This window comes from Oncorhynchus tshawytscha, linkage group LG21 (assembly GCF_018296145.1).
Source record: "Oncorhynchus tshawytscha isolate Ot180627B linkage group LG21, Otsh_v2.0, whole genome shotgun sequence".
Taxonomy (NCBI): Eukaryota; Metazoa; Chordata; class Actinopteri; order Salmoniformes; family Salmonidae; genus Oncorhynchus; species Oncorhynchus tshawytscha.
This window is the reverse complement of record NC_056449.1, coordinates 2,717,526-2,735,000: the sequence shown is the minus strand read 5'-3', so window position 1 is coordinate 2,735,000 and position 17,475 is coordinate 2,717,526. Positions and strand designations below refer to the sequence as shown.

Genomic DNA, 17,475 nt, shown 5'->3' with positions numbered 1-17,475 from the left:
GCTCCACACACCACACCCTTAAACCCCAAGTCTTCCTTCCTGACACCCAACACCACCCCAGGCACCAGCGCCACCACACGACTTATGCCCCACCTCCATATCCTACTATAAACGCACATTACTATACGTACGACGATTAGCATGAACGTCAACATAAGACCTAATCCCATTAATAGCATTATAACAGAGATCACGAGAAAGAAAAAATGAAAATAAACAAAACACTTGATACATCATCTTATTATTGTTGGGCCAAACTAAACAACCTAATGTAGGAGTGCTGATCCAGGATCTGTCCATGTAATCTTATTCACTATGATCTATGGTAAAACTGATACTAGATCAGCACTCCTACTCTGAAATGCTTTGTGGACACAGGCCCAGATCTCTAACTTCCTTTACACAGCACAGTATTTAGACTGTGGTTAATGGAGCATGTATTTAAGAATAAACCCCTGAATATAGAAGGCTATTAAAAAAAACACCACACTTCCCCTCAGGCAGCACACAATTGCATTATCTAGTCTAAAGAGTGAGTTAAGTCTGATGTAATTCCAACTAGATGTTACTCGGACCCAATTTACATTTGAATGATCATCCTTTACACCCACGCAGCTTAATCGATGTGGCTTACGATGAAAAGATGACATATACAAGATTGTCTTGTATTAGGCTATTCACTTAGAAATGCTGTTTTTATGGGGGGAATGGGATCTCCCCTCGCACATATTAAGAGGCAGCGACCTCAGCTGAAGAATGTGCTGTGTGGGGGACTTTGTTCAAAGTAATCTACCACACACATTATGTGGCAGTGGCACCGGAGCTAAAGGAGCTTGAGACTGTCTATCAACCTTTTTTTCTGGCTTATGATGAAAGATAGCGTGTCAGGCCTTTTTCAATATGGAGGTATTAAGGGCCGCCTGAAAATAGTACTCTGAGCACAGGCAGCACCAAAGCAAACCTTCGCAAATGAGATCCTTTCTCCTTACTTGTGTATAAAACTTTAGCAATATGTAGTGGAGAAATAATGAGGCCAATGTTAAATAAAGGATACACTTAGCGGGGGTAGCAGCTCAACCCTTTGTTATGTGTTGTTTTTCCTGCAGGGCCCCAAGTCTCGTCTAGTATGGATATTGAGATAATGTTGTGTTTTTCATGGACATATCCCTAATAGATTCAACCATAAATATGTATTGGGGGTAATGTTCAGACTGCGAATACAGAGGCACCATACTGAGAGAGTTCAAAAAGGGTCAGATAGATTCATATCTTTACAATGTTACATTAACATACATTGATATTAATTTAATAGACATTCAGATGTTTAATTGGCAATGAAATATGTATAAATATGTTAACCTTGAGATGTTGGTGGATTTGATTTGAAATGCTCTTCCTTTCATTTCTTGCCAGTTCCTAACCAAATTAATGATGGAAGAGCAACAACACATTGCAATTTCACGGTCAATTTGCTGTGCATAAATAATACAATTTGTATGGGCGGGACTGAGCTAGAGTGCTATTTAAAAAAAATTCTTTCCCCGTTTTTCATATGCTGATGATTACATAAATCAATTAATCTCTCTCTCTCTCTCTCTCTCTCTCTCTCTCTCTCTCTCTCTCTCTCTCTCTCTCTCTCTCTCTCTCTCTCTCTCTCTCTCTCTCTCTCTCTCTCTCTCTCTCTCTCTCTCTCTCTCTCTCTCTCTCTCTCTCTCTCTAAATGAGGCATTTAAACACGTTGTTATTTGGTCGTGTTGGCCTGATCTGTAAGTGCGTTGGTACTAATGATGGCAGCCTGCCTCTCAAGGAACTGAACACTTCTCTATAATTCATTACCTATGCAGCACTATCAATACACCCTACTGAGCCCCATGGTGTGCCAGCGAGCAAACACACTTAGAAAGCAGTTTATTTATGTAAGCATGGCTTTGACCAGCCTAAGCAGTTTTTGATTTATTTTGAATTCACTGCATGTTAAATTATGCAAGGAATGGACATTAGTTTGCAATATATTTGTAGTGCAAGGTGGGAATATAATTTTTTGTATGGGGCAAAATGCCATAGGTGGAGAGATGTGAGTGTGCTCGTGTGCATGCACCTTTGGCTGTGTGTATAAAAGTATAACAAGATGAATTGACATACAGTGGAGTCGGAAAGTATTCAGAACCCTTGACTTCATCCACATTTTGTTACGTTACAGCCTTATTCGAAAATGATTTAAATACATTTTCCACCCTAATAAATCTACACACAATACCCTATAATGACAAATTGAAAACAGGTTTTTAGAAATTTGTGCGAATGTATTAAAAATAAAAAACTGAAATACTTTATTTACATAGGTGCATCCTGTTTCCATTGATCATCCTTCAGATGTTTCTACAACTTGATTGGAGTCCACCTGTGGTAAATTTAATTGATTGGACATGATTTGGAAAGGCACACACCTGTCGCTGTAAGGTCCCACAGTTGACAGTGCATGTCAGAGCAAACACCAAGCCATGAGGTCGAAGGAATTGTCCATAGAGCTCCGAAGGCAGGATTGTGTTGAGGCACAGATCTGGGGAAGGGTACCAAAAACTTTCTGCAGCATTGAAGGTCCCCAAGAACACAGTGGCCTCCCTCATTTTTGAATGGAAGAAGTTTGGAACCACCCAGACTCTTCCTAGAGCTGGTTGCCCGGCCAAACTGAGCAATCGGGGGAGAAGGGCCTTGGTTAAGGGAGATGACCCGATGGTCACTCTGACAGAGCGCCAGAGTTCCTCTGTGGAGATTGGAAAACCTCCACTCAATCAATCAGGCCTTTATGGTAGGGTGGACAGACGGAAGCCAGTCCTCAGTAAAAGGCACAGTTTGCCAAAAGGTACCTAAAGCACTCTCAAACCATGAGAAACAAGATTCTCTGGTCTGATGAAACCAAGATTGAACTCTTTGGCCTGAATGCCAAGCGTCAGGTCTGGAGGAAACCTGGCACCATCCCAACGGTGAAGCATGGTTGTGGCAGCATCATGCTGTGGGGGATGCTTTTCAGCGTCATGGACTAGGGGACTAGTCAGGATCGAGGGAAAGATGAACGGAGCAAAGTACAGAGAGATCCTTGATGAAAATCTGCTCCAGTGCGCTCATGACCTCAGACTGGGGTGAACGTTCACCTTCCAACAGGACAACGACCCAAACCACAGCCAAGACAACGTAGGACTGGCTTCAGGACAAGTCTCTGAATGTCCTTGAGTGGCCCAGCCAGAGTCCGGACTTGAACCCTACCGAACATCTCTGGAGAGACCTGAAAATAGCTGTGTAGCAACACTCCTCATCCAATCAGACAGAGCTTGAGAGGATCTGCAGAGAAGAATGGGAGAAACTCCCCAAATACAGGTGTGCCAAGCATGTAGCGTCATACCCAATAAGACTCGAGGCTGTAATTGCTGCCAAAGGTGCTTCAACAAAGTACTGAGTACTTGTGTATTTTTTTATAGATACATTTGGAAACATTTCTAAAAACCTCATTATGGGGTATTGTGCACAGATTGATGAGGGGGAAAAACGATTTAATACATTTTAGAATAAGGCTGTAACGTAACAAAATGTGGAAAAGTCAAGGGGTCCGAATACTTTCCGAATGCACTGTACATCAAGCTTATGTAATGGACTGGTAAACCATACATACAGTTGCTGAATTACAGTTCCTCGCTGCGTTTACCATACATGTAACTACTTTACATCAATTACACTCCCAAATAAGATGCCAACACCAATAAACGGTTCAGTAGCTGCCTTGTGGAGATGGGAGATCCATCATTGACAGATAACACAGTATATGCAGGCCCTCAAAGCACACCACAACACACACCACCCTTATATTGGCGATGACAGAACAAATACAGCCACGGCAAAGGAGATTAAGATGTGCGTCTGTCTTGATTCTTCTTGACAGTCAAATGAATTCTGGGCAGTGGGTGGAAGCCTTCCCACTAGGGACAGAGTTGTGGAGATGGAGAGAGGGAGGGATGGGTGGATGGATGGATGGATAGATAGAGGGAGGAAGGAAGAGAGAGCGAGATGGATGGAGGTAGACCTAGATCACAAAGAGAAGCCCTCCCATGAGGGACATAGATGGGGGGGTGGAGGGAGGGACGAAGGGATGGGAGGGATCACTCACTGCTGTGACTGCTAGGGATGAGGTCCCGGTCGGGGATGAAGAGCTTGTATCCGTAGTGTTTCTCCAGAACATCTGGGAGGATCTCCAGAGCAAACTGCTCCTCTTCACTGGAGCCCCTGTTCATCGAATCCAGCTCCACTTTGGTGTAGGACAAATATGCATCATACTCCTTGTTGTCTGTGGGTGAAGAGACAAAGACAAAGAGACAGTTTTTTGTTACCAAATGAGAATTCTAGATGAATATGAGTATGACATGACATAGTTGTTTAACAACAAAAATGCTGTATGTCTCTATTGTGAATGTATAGCAAGGGGATCTATCCTAGAAAGTGACAACCATGTCATATAAATGTGAAACTTAAATCATAAAACAAATAAGTGTGGATACAGACAACTATGGGATAAGTGGCCAGAATGGTAAGTAATTCTGTGTCACTAAAATAAGGAGCATCAGCTCTAGTTCTCATGAATTTCAAACAGATACTTTTTTCTCTCGCATGAATCCTTAATACGGTGAGAATACCGCTTTTGTTACAGTCTCCGGGGGCGCTGAGAGCTGTGACTGACCTTTTCCCTGCTCTGAGAATCTCACTGGGTGGGCTATAGGCCCAGAACTGGTCGCGTAGGACACACCCAGCCCAGCCCCAGGTGACACACACTCACCGTCCTCTGTCTCGTCGCTCCCAAAGTGCCTCCGGTAGCAGAGCATGATCTCCACATTGTAGCACTTGTAGATGGCCGTGAAGAAGCCCAGAAGAAGCAGGATGGCCCCTAGTCCACCAGCCAGCTCTAGCCTGTACATGTCTGGTACAGGAGATAGAGACAGAACAGAAAGATAGATATGATTACATGTCTGGTAGAGAACAAATATAAACATACAGAGAGCGATATATGAAGAGTCTGAGGAGAAACGGAGAAATAAGACACTTACTGCCACAACATACTAACATTACTCAAGACATTTTCCCCTACCACAATTCCTCTGTATCTTTCTACTAAAGAGTGTTTTCGTTGCAATGTCAACAGAAGCTTACGTTCACAGTTCTTGGGGGCCTATAGGGTTCAATTAAGTCATTTCCAAGTGTTCTGTGAGGAAATACTGCATGAAGAACCAAGCATTCATCTGAATTGAGTTCAATTGAACTGTCATATATATTCTTTATGAGAAACACAGCAGAAAGACAGAGATGAGAACATTTCTTCGTTCTATGCTTTCACACGCAATATTGAAGGTGTGTGCGTGCGTACGTGTGTATGAAAGGGGGCCGAGGGGGTGCAAAACTAGCTATAATCGTTCATGTTTGCTCTGCTGCCATTCACCAAATATGAGCCATAAATCTTAGCTGCAGTCACTCCAGATGATAGCAGCATAATTTCTCATCCTGCATCTGTCAGACATTACACTATCTGTCGGGCCACTCGTCACTGACACACAGCACTGGGGTACTTGGTAGGTTGGTGTGTGAACGCACTCATCTGTGAAATCATAAAACCTTTAAGAAGAGAGGGATGATGGGTCGGCGTGCCATTTCCTTATACATTCTGTTTTTATCAAAATAGGTATATGTCCTATTGAGCTAAACCACTTCAGCACTCTGGGCCTGTATTCATACAGCATCTCAGAGCAGAAGTGTTGATATAGGATCAGGTTCCCACTGTCCTTGTAATCTTATTCATTTATGATCTAAAAGGCTAAACTGATCCTAGATCAGCGCTCCTACTCTGAGATGCTTTATGAACAGGGGCCCTGTAGTCATCCCTGTGAAACCACAATTCAGCTGCAGTTGAACAATACAAGGAGGTTCCATTGCCATTCACTACAAGCATTACTCTAACATCCCACACGTATACAACACAGATCAATACTGTGAGTAGAGCCCTCAATGTTTATGCTTGATTATAATGTGCTCCTCCATTATGTTGCATGTGTTCTGTCATGTGTTCTATGGGGCGTGATGATTCGTGTTTAGCCCAGTGAGCAGTGGCCAGTAGAGGTCTCTGTAGCCTCACTCCAAGACCAGACAGTGTAGAACACAGGACCACTCATTCCTTCTCATGGAGAAACCTGAACTGAACTAAACTGATGTCCAAAGTAATAGTACAGTTCTGTACTTCCTACTAATATTTAAATACTGCATATTCAGGACACTCATTTGCTGAGCAATATTTCAAAACTGGAGCGGGAAGGATTTCTCATGTTTTATGGGGAATTAAATATTTATGGACCAAATATTTGGATGCATTTTTTCCCCCAACACTGATCTACTTGTCTGATCTAGTCTGTGCTGCCCTACATGCTATTTGTTTACATATTTTCCTCAATTTTAATGGATATCAAAATTATACAGTACACTGTATGCTGACGAACCTAAAGTTAATAGGTACAAATTACGCTGTTTTCCTCATTAATGGCTATATGAATGTGCTCGAGGGTCTGAAATACATTTTTGAATGAATTGTTTTCCTTGTGAAACGAGACACTTAAGCCACAACAATGCCTTGAGATGATGACTCAGCTCTTTGGGAGGTTAGGAGGGCATTTGGGATGAATCTTTCATGCAATATTGTAACATAAAATACATAAGTATTATATTTGATTCCATTAGACTAATTTTGCCCTTTTGTGACCTGCTACAATACTATGTTGGTGCATACGAAGCAGACAATTCACGGTTGTAGTTTTTCATTGTGCTGAGGCTATGAAACATACATTTGCTCTCAGCCAAAATCTAGTTTACAATGCACTTATAAAGCTGTGACTCAAGCATATCTGCCTTTCCAAGACAAAGAGAAACGGGGATCAAAGTCTGCTGTCTGCAAACTCATGCTCTTTCAGTACTCATGGTTTTCACTACCTACCTAGCAACATTCGTCTCCATACAATCGCTTCCTAAATGTATTTTTCCAAGTATACATCTCAGTTTAGCCAGGTCCCTTACCTTTACCCTCATTGAATGATACATATAGAATGACACAGTATTATTAGACAAATTTGGCAGGAGGAAATGGGGGTTTAATTAGTCACTGCCCAAATGGGAAACGGAGATAATGCTCTCACCCCTAATTGACTGTTACTTGCATGAATACTATGTGACAATGGTACCCCCTGTCTCCTCTGACCAATCTGAGTCTGAACTAAATGAACTGCTTAGCATGAGTCAGAGGTTGTGCTCCTCCCTACGCATAATCAGAGAAAGAGAGGGAGGGAGGGAGAAAGTGGGGGCAGAGAGAAAGAAAAAGGGGGAGGGAAGAAGGAAGGGAGAGAGCGAGAGAGAGCAAGAGCGGGAGAGGGAAAAGGAGAGAGAGGGGGGGTGAGGGGAGAGAGGGAGCGAGACAAATGCAGAATAATAGGAAAAGAGAGATAGAAAGGCAGATAAAGACAGAGATATAAAGGCAGATAAAGACAGAGATAGAGAGATAGGGAGTGGGACACTGTCAGTGTCTCTCAGTGATCCTTGGGTGTTTACCCTCCTATACTTAACCACTCCTCTGGAAGGACAGAACCAGAAGAAGGAAGGTCGTCATTAGTTGTGGCTTTAATCACCTGTCCCATTAGAAGAGACACAGCGGGACACCCCCCTCCAGGAGGGGATGGCGAGGGATGTGGGATGGCGCTGAGGCCTGACGTTGCACCACCGCACCCCTCCCCAGGGAGACATTACCCATAATCTGTTAGCCTAAAGTGTTGCTGTCATAGCAGCAGCTTAGGCAGAAGCAGCAGTTTTGAGGCCAAGCATACCTTTCTTCTGCAGGATGGCGCTGCCACTCCTCCGCCCGATATGGTTCTCCACAAAGCAGGTGTAGTTGCCCAGGTCCGTCTCCTCCACCGCATCAAAGGTTAGGGACAGCTCCACCTCTTTCTCCCCTAGATACTCCTTCAACACCCTGTGTAGAGGAGGAGGAGGACGAGAGAGAGACAGACCTCAGGGGTGGTGCCATAGCCCGGAGCATAGAAGATCCTACTTAGGTTGATAGTGGGGGACAGAGATACGTCTCGCATAGTGGCTGTTTTCAGAGCCAGGCCCTGGTTCCACAATGCAGCTAACAAGAGTTCAGCACTGAGGTCATCCTTGTTAGGCATAGATTCTGCCCCGAAGTCCTGCTGTTGACTTTTGCCATTAGAGTGGAGCTGGAGAGCCAACAAAAACACACACACACACACACACACACACACACACACACACACACACACACACACACACACACACACACACACACACACACACACACGCAGATGCCAGCGAGCATGCGGTCTGTGTATATGTGTACATATACACACACTAGTGCTGTTATTGTGAAGTGAAATCCTCTAGGAGTAACAACGGCTTAGCCGCGAAGTGGTAGGCCACTCAAGCTCACAGAATGGGACCGCCAAGTGCTGAAGCACATAAAAATTGTCTGTCCTCGGTTGCAACACTCACTACCGAGTTCCAAACTGCCTCTGGGAGCAACGTCAGCACTAGAACTGTTAGTAAGGAGCTTTATGAAATGGGTTTCCATGGCCGAGCAGGCGCACACAAGCCTAAGATCACCATGCACAATGCCAAGCATCGGCTGGAATGGTGTAAAGCTCACACCATTGGAGCAGTAGACACACGTTCTCTGGAGTGATGAATCACGCTTCACCATGTGGCAGTCCGATGGATGAATATGGGTTTGGCGGATGCCAGGAGAACGCTACCTGCCCGAATGCATAGTGCCAACTGTAAAGTTTGTTGGAGGAGGAATAATGGTCTTGGGCTGTTTTTCATAGTTCGGTCTAGGTCCCTTAGTTCCAGTGAAGGTACATCTTAACGCTACAGCATACAATGACATTATAGACGATTCTGTGCTTCCAACTTTGTGGCAACAGTTTGGGGAAGGCCCTTTCCTGTTTTAGCATGACAATACTCCTGTGAACAAAGCAAGGTCCATAAAGAAATGGTTTGTCGAGATCGGTGTAAAAGAACTTGACTGGCCTGCACAGAGCCCTGATCTCAAATCCATCGAACACCTTTGGGATGAATTGCGAGCCAGGCCTAATCGCACAACATCAGCCCCCGACCTCACTAATGCTATTGTGGCTGAATGTAAGTCCCCACAGCAATGTTCCAACATTTGATGAAAAGTCTTCCCAGAAGCAGCAAAGGGTGGACCAACTCCATATGATTTTGCCCATGATTTTGGAATGAGATGTTCGAAAAGCAGGTGTCCACATACATTTAAACTACGTTTTTCACAATTCCTGACATTTAATCCTAGTAAAAATTCAATTTCATAGGTCAGTTAGGATCACCACTTTATTTTAAGAATGTGAAATGTCAGAATAATAGTAGAGAGAATGATTTATTTCAGCTTTTATTTCTTTCATCACATTCCCAGTGGGTCAGACGTTTACATACACTCAATTAGCATTTGGTAGCATTGGCTTTAAATTGTTTAACTTCGGTCAAACGTTTTAGGTAGCATTCCACAAGCTTCCCACAATAATTTGGGTGAATGTTGGCCCATTCCTCCTGACAGAGCTGGTGTAACTGAGTCAGGTTTGTAGGCCTCCTTGCTCGCACACACTTTTTCAGTTCTGCCCACACATTTTCTATTGGATTGAGGTCAGGGCTTTGTGATGGCCACTCCAATACCTTGACTTTGTTGTCCTTAAGCCATTTTGCCACAACTTTGGAAGCATGCTTGGGGTCAATGTCCATTTGGAAGACCCATTTGCAACCAAGCTTTAACTGATGTCTTGAGATGTTGCTGAAATAAATCCACATAATTTTCCTAACTCATGATGCCATCTATTTTGTGAAGTGCACCTGTTTCCTCCATCATCTTCACAAGGTCCTTTGCTGTTGTTCTGGGATTGATTTGCACTTTTCACACCAAAGTACGTTAATCTCTAGGAGCGGTATGACTACTGTGTGGTCCCATGGTGTTTATACTTGCGTACTATTGTTTGTACAGATGAACATGGTACCTTCAGGCGTTTGGAAATTGCTCCCAAGGATGAACCAGACTTTTGGAGGTCTACTATTTTTTTCTGAGGTCTTGGCTGATTTCTTCTGATTTTCTAATGATGTCAAGCAAAGAAGCACTGAGATTGAAGGTAGGCCTTGAAATACATCCACAGGTACACCTCCAAATGACTCAAATGATGTCAATTAGCCTATCAGAAGCATCATTTTCTGGCATTTTCCAAGCTGTTTAAAGGCAATGTCAACTTAGTGAATGTAAACTGGAATTGTGATACAGTGAAATATAAGTGAAATAATCTGCCTGTAAACAATTGTTGGAACAATTACTTGTGTCATGCACAAAGTAGATGTCCTAACCGATTTGCCAAAACTATGGTTTGTTAACAAGAAATTTGTGGAGTGATTGAAAAACAAGTTCTAATGACTCCAACCTAAGTGTATGTAAACTTCCGACTTCAACTGTATGTATGTATGTATGTATGTAATGTAATGTAATCTAATGTAATGTCATGTATGTATGTATGTATGTATGTATGTATGCATGTATGTATGTATGTATGTATGTATGTATGTATGTATGTATGTATGTATGTATGTATGTATGTATGTATGTATGTATGTATGTATGTATGTGTGTATGTGTATGTATGTATGTATGTATGTATGTATGTATGTGTATGTATGTATGTATGTATGTATGTATGTATGTATGTATGTATGTATGTATGTATGTATGTATGTATGTATGTATGTATGTATGTAATGTATGTATGTATGTACTGTATGTATGTATGTATGTATGTATGTATGTATGTATGTATGTATGTATGTATGTATGTATGTATGTATGTATGTACATGTATGTATGTATGTATGTATGTATGTATGTATGTATGTATGTATGTATGTATGTATGTATGTATGTATGTATGTATGTATGTATGTATGCATGTATGTATGTATGTATGTATGTATGTATGTATGTATGTATGTATGTATGTATGTATGTATGTATGTGCGTATCCTTATGCTTCACCCTCCCACCCCTCACCCTTTCTAGCCTCATCTCGCAGCCTGGGTTGGCCTGTGTCACGTGGTCTTGTATGTTTATCCAGGGGAGAGCTGGGATGCTGGCGGCCTGACGGCCCAGGCCTGGCTGATGGGGCATTCTATGGCAACTTGCTTGCTGTGCAGAGGGGAGGTTGGAGGGTCTGTCAGGCCTGGATTGACTTGTGGTGCTGCCGGTCTGCAGGATGGCGAACGGGGGTTATTCGTGGTAATCCCCGTCTCGGGCCAAATCCATGGCCCATTGCCAGCAGATTGATGTGTCTCGGCAGTGCGGGGGCTGAGCTGTCATGGCTCAGGGAGGAGGGAGGTACGGGGGAGTGAGGGAGGGATGGGGGAGTGAGGGACAGGGGCCATGTGGGCGACACTGCGGCATCCGAACCTGTACATCTATGTTAGGAAGGAGGACGTGCTTCTAGTGGGGGAAAGGAGGCGATGGTGTAATTAGTGGTGGTGTTAGTGAGCCTGCTGCCTGGCAGTGTTCCTCCGCTTGGCTGGAGGAAAACAAAACCGGAGCAGAGGAGACATGGTCAGTCTGCGGTGTTAAAAAAAACTCTCCCCCACAGGAGCACTTCAACTCCTCCACCCCAAAATACAGAGCAGCTCTTTGCAGTGTCAGTGGGAACGACTGATGTGATGCTCGGCTCTGACAGGCGATTTGTGCAGTGTGAGAGGTCATTCTGAATGACGAGCCACTTGCTAAAACTCTCCAGAATATTCACAGTCGGACACACGCATACGTTTACGCACATCCTCACAAACACCCACAAGCACACAGGCACACACGTGCAGACAAAGACAGACAGAGACACACGTGCATGCCCGCGCGCGCCTGCACACACGAAACACACACTTGCACTCTCTCTCTCTCTCTCTCCATCTCTCTCTCCCTCTGTCTCAGATTGCATTGGTACACCAGGAGCGCTGAAAGAAACTGGGTCAGAGCATTTTACTGCACTAACCTGACCTGGACTTTGTATGAATTCCCAAACATATTTATCCTGAAAACTGGCACAGCCTTTGTTCTTAGGGTTTATTAGACCCTCTTAAATAAGCAGCCTTTTCTACTCTCCCTTCTTAGTCATAATTCTTGGCCGTTCACCAATATTGAGGCAGATGGAAAATTACAGTCTGCCTGTCAACAAATAATAACTCTTCACTGTATCTCCTCTGTCTCAACCCCCTTTGACCATTCAAGTGCTTTTATCTGCTTTTCATAATTAATTTCAGTATCTTCCCGCTCTCATCTGTACAGCTGTAGACATCCAGCCTCGTTTGGTTAGTAAGAGAGAAAAATTGGTTGGTTTTGTTTTGGTCGTGTGTGCTGGGATGTGGTGGCAGTTACAGGCATTGTTCCTAGCCAGTCCAGGGAGAAGACACTGGATGTTGATAGGAGCGGGAGCCAGGAGTAACGTTAGATAGCAGATGTCTAATTGTAGAGGTGGGCTCTGGTGTGGAGGAGTCAGTTCAGTTGTTTTGAAATCCATTGTGTACTTTATGACTCTGAAATTCTTCTCTCTACTCCAGGCTGGGGAGGTGAGAGACTTTTATTTGTCATTTAGTAGTATTGGTTCAATTTACATGACAGCTTTATGTGGTAATTACTAGCTTCCTTCTCTTTGTGGAGATCAACGTTTCCAACAAGAGGAGGAGCTCTCACTCTTACCACTTTCAATGGGAGCAGTCTGCTTTTGTTAAATTAATGTTACATGATTTCTCATTGTACGAGCGAAGATTTAGCTTCTGCCCCTTTAGACTGTAGTACAAATCCTGGGGCTGATATTGAAGCAGAACTCCCCCCTGCCGATGGAGGTATTATAAGCTGTCAGTCATAGTTAATACCTCACACTGGACAGCACAGGATGTGGCCGCTGGCACATCACACTCCTAATGACTCCTGATGATGTTTCACACCCACAAGACATTACTCCACAGACCTAAAGGGGATAATATTGGGGAGGATGTTTTTTTTTTCTTCCTACAAGTAACACTGTCAGTCACATCCACTCTAGTATCTGTATGTAAGCAGAAACGACAATGTCCACCATCAGAAAAATAAAAACAGGAAAAGTTTGCAGTGATAGATACAGTACCTGACTTCACTCTCTTTAATGTGGCCTGCCAGCTCCTCCACAAACTTCTCCCCTTTCATCCAGTAGATGATAGGTCTGGACTCCCCGCTGTAGCCGAAGAAGGCCTTACAGTCCAGACTGAGGGGCATACCTGGAATGACAAGGAAGGAAGGACGGCAACATACTGGTCAGCGTTTATTTGAGAGAACTGAGGAAAGCACACACACGGCTCATGCAGACGCGCACACACACACACACACACACACACACACACACACACACACACACACACACACACACACACACACACACACACACACACACACACACACACACACACACACGCACACACAGGGCCGTAACAATGGTTTGAGTTTTAATGAGGTCCGGAAAGGGGGCAGGGGATTTTTTGAAAGTTGTAGCTCATTTACTGCATTTCTATACAACTAAAACAGTTCAGAAAATGCTATTTGGAGAACAGCAAAATCATGCAAAAATTACCCCAGCCATTATCACCTTGGCTGCTGTAGGTTCATTCACCTCAGTTGATCTACAAACACATAGCCTATTATCTGTACAATTGTAATGGCATACCCCTGAAAGGGGGAAAATATGATAAATGATTCACACTGCCACATGGGATCAGCGAATGTTCACTCATTTGTAATGATGTTTTGCATAAAATCATAAACTCTTTACATAATATCTATTTTCTCAAAATACAAAGCGTACACATTTGTATTCCTAGGCATGATTAATCAAGCTCCTCACAAACAGACATCGATGGAGCACACAGAGGTTATACGGACATGCCTGGTGCCCAAACTGATGACGTATGTCGCACAGCGAGAATAGAATTGAGACCAATGTATTCGGTTCAGTTGGTTCAGTCAGTTGACCTGATGCGCCCTTTCCAGCTAGTTTATGTTTGTGGCTAGAAACTTGAGTTAGAATTTGAAGAAAACTTTTTCATACCGGTCTTGACGGCATCCCTAGCCGCGTACTCAGATCATGCGCAGACCAGCTGGCTGCTGTGTTTATGAATATATTCAATCTCTCCCTATCCCAGTCTGCTGTCCCCAACGCTTCAAGATGGCCACCACCATTGTTCCTGTACCCAAGAAGGCAAAGGTACCTGAACTAAATGACTATCGCCACATAGCACTCACTTCTGTCATTATGAAGTGCTTTGAGAGACTAGTCAAGGATCAAATCACTTCCACCTTACCTGTCACCCTAGACGCACTTACATTTGCTTACCACCCCAATAGGTTCACAAACGATGCAATCGCCATAACACTGCACACTGCCCTATCCCATCTGGACAAGAGGAATATCTATGTAAGAATGTTGTTCACTGACTATAGCTCAGCATTCAACATCTTAGTACCCTCCAAGCTCATCATTAAGCTTGAGGCCCTGGGTCGCAACCCCGCCATGTGGAATTGGGTCCTGGACTTCCTGACTGGCCGCTCCCAAGTGGTGAAGGTACGAAACAACATCTCCACTTCGCTGATCCTCAACACTGGGGCCCCAAAAGGGTGCGTTCTCAGCCCCCTCCTGTATTCCCTGTTCACCCATGACCGCTTGGCCATGCACGCCTCCAACTCAATCATCAAGTTTGCAGACGACACAACAGTAGTAGGCTTGATTACCAACAATTACGAGACAGCCTACAGGGAGGAGGTGAGGGCACATGAAGTGTGGTGTCAGCAAAACAACCTCTCATTCAACGTCAACAAAACAAAGGAGATGATAGTGGACTTCAGGAAACAGCAGAGGGAGCACCCCCTATCTACATCGACGGGACAGTGGTGGAGAAGGTGGAAACTGATATGGTCCACTCACACAGACAGTGTGGAGCAGGCGCAACAGCACCTCTTCAACCTCAGGAGGCTGAAGAAATATGGCTTGTCATCTAAAACCCTCACAAACTTTTACAGATGCACAATTGAGAGCACCCTGTCAGGCTGTATCATCACCTGGTATGAAAACTGCACTGCCCGCAACGGCAAGGCTCTCCAGAGGGTAGTGAGGTCTGCACAACGCATCACCGGGGGCAAACTACCTGCCCTCCAGCACACCTACAGCACCTGATCTCACAGGAAGGCCAAAAAGATCATCAAGGACAACAACCACCCGAGCCACTGCCTGTTCACCCTGCTACCATCCAGAACGCGAAGTCAGTACAGGTGCATCAAAGCTGGGACCAAGAGACTGAAAAACAGCTTCTATCTCAAGGCCATCAGTCTGTTAAACAGCCATCACTAACACAGAGAGGCTGCTGCCTACATACAGACTTGAAATCACTGGTCACTTTAATAAATTGATCACTAGTCACTTTAATAATGCCACTTTAATAATGTTTACATATTTTGCATTATTCATCTCATATGCACATACTGTATTTTATACCATCTATTGCATCTTGCCTATGCCACTTTGTCATTGCTCATCCATATATTTATGCAATTGTTGCAATGCCTATTACTAGCCTGTTCAATCTCTCTTTCATATCGTCTGAGATCCCCAAAGATTGGAAAGCTACCACGGTCATCCCCCTCTTCACTCTAGACCCAAACTGTTACAGACCTATATCTATCCTACCCTGCCTTTCTAAGGTCTTCAAAAGCCAAGTTAACAAACAGATCACCGACCATTTTGAATCCCACCGTACCTTCTCCGCTATGCAATCTGGTTTCCGAGCTGGTCATGGGTGCACCTCAGCCACGCTCAAGGTCCTAAACAATATCATAACCGCCATCGATAAGAGACAATACTAGGCAGCTCTATTCATCAACCTGGCCAAGGCTTTCGACTCTGTCAATCACCACATTCTTATCGGCAGACTCAACAGCCTTGCTTTCTCAAATGACTGCCTTGCCTGGTACACCAACTACTTCTCAGACAGAGTTCAGTGTGTCAAATCAGAGGGCCTGTTGTGCGGACCTTTGGCAGTCTCTATGGGGGTGCCACAGGGTTAAATTCTCGGGCCGACTCCTTTCTCTGTATATATCAATGATGTCGCTCTTGCTGCTGGTGATTTTCTGATCCACCTCTATGCACACAATTCTGTATACTTCTGGCCCTTCTTTGGACACTGTGGTTAATAACTAACCTCCAGACAAGCTTCAATGCCATATAACTCTCCTTCCGTGGCCTCCAACTGCTCTTAAATGCAAGTAAAACAAAATGCATGCTCTTCAACCGATCGCTGCCCGCACCTGCCCGCCCGTCCACCATCACTATTCTGACTTAGAATATGTGGACAACTACAAATACCTAGGTGCCTGGTTAGACTGTAAACTCTCCTTCCAGACTTAAGCATCTCCAATCCAAAATTAAATCTAGAATCGGCTTCCTATTTCACAACAAAGCATCCTTCACTCATGCTGTCAAACATACCCTCGTAAAACTGACTATCCTGCCGATCCTTGACTTCAGCGATGTCATTTACAAAATAGCCTCCAACACTCTACTCCTCAAATTGGATGCAGTCTATCACAGTGCAATCCGTTCTGTCACCAAAGCCCCATTTACTACTCACCACTGCGACCTGCATGCTCTCGTTGTCTGGCCCTCGCTTCATATTCATCGCCAAACCCACTGGCTCCAGGTCATCTATAAGTCTTTGCTAGGTTAAGTCCCGCCTTATCTCAGCTCACTGTTCACCATAGAGGCACCCACCCGTAGCACGCGCTCCAGCAGGTATATTTCACTGGTCACCCCCAAAGGCAATTCCTACTTTGGCCACCTTTCCTTCCAGTTCTCTGCTGCCGATGACTGGAACGAATTGCAAAAATCACTGAAGCTGGAGACTCATATCTCCCTCTCTAACTTTAAGCACCAGCGGTCAGAGCAGCTCACAGATCACTGCTCCTGTACATAGCCCATCTGTAAATAGCCCATCCAACTACCTCCTCCCCATACTGTTATTTGTTTTTTTGCTCCTTTGCACCCCAGTATCTCTACTTGCACATTCATCTTCTGCACATCTATCACTCCAGTGTTTAATTGCTCAATTGTAATTATTTCGCCACTATGGCCTATTTATTGCCTTACCTCCCTTATCTTACCTCATTTGCACACACTATACATAGACTTGTTCTATTGTGTTATTGACTGTATGTTTGTTTACTCCATGTGTAACTCTGTGTTGTTGTCTGTTCACACTGCTATGCTTTATCTTGGCCAGGTCGCAGTTGTAAATGAGAACTTGTTCTCAACT

General features: G+C 44.1%; 1 protein-coding gene across 1 annotated transcript in view; it reads right to left on the bottom strand.

The window, feature by feature from the left end:
• The window catches only part of LOC112220703 (X-linked interleukin-1 receptor accessory protein-like 2), a 324,138-nt gene that overhangs the window by 4,151 nt on the left and 302,512 nt on the right, over positions 1-17,475 (bottom strand). The window contains exons 7-10 of the mRNA XM_042302865.1: positions 13,269-13,398; positions 7,899-8,044; positions 4,823-4,963; positions 4,160-4,336 (exon numbers count right to left, since the gene is read on the bottom strand). Of these exons, the coding sequence (XP_042158799.1) occupies positions 4,160-4,336; positions 4,823-4,963; positions 7,899-8,044; positions 13,269-13,398 (594 nt within the window). The remainder of the gene's footprint in view (positions 1-4,159; positions 4,337-4,822; positions 4,964-7,898; positions 8,045-13,268; positions 13,399-17,475) is intronic.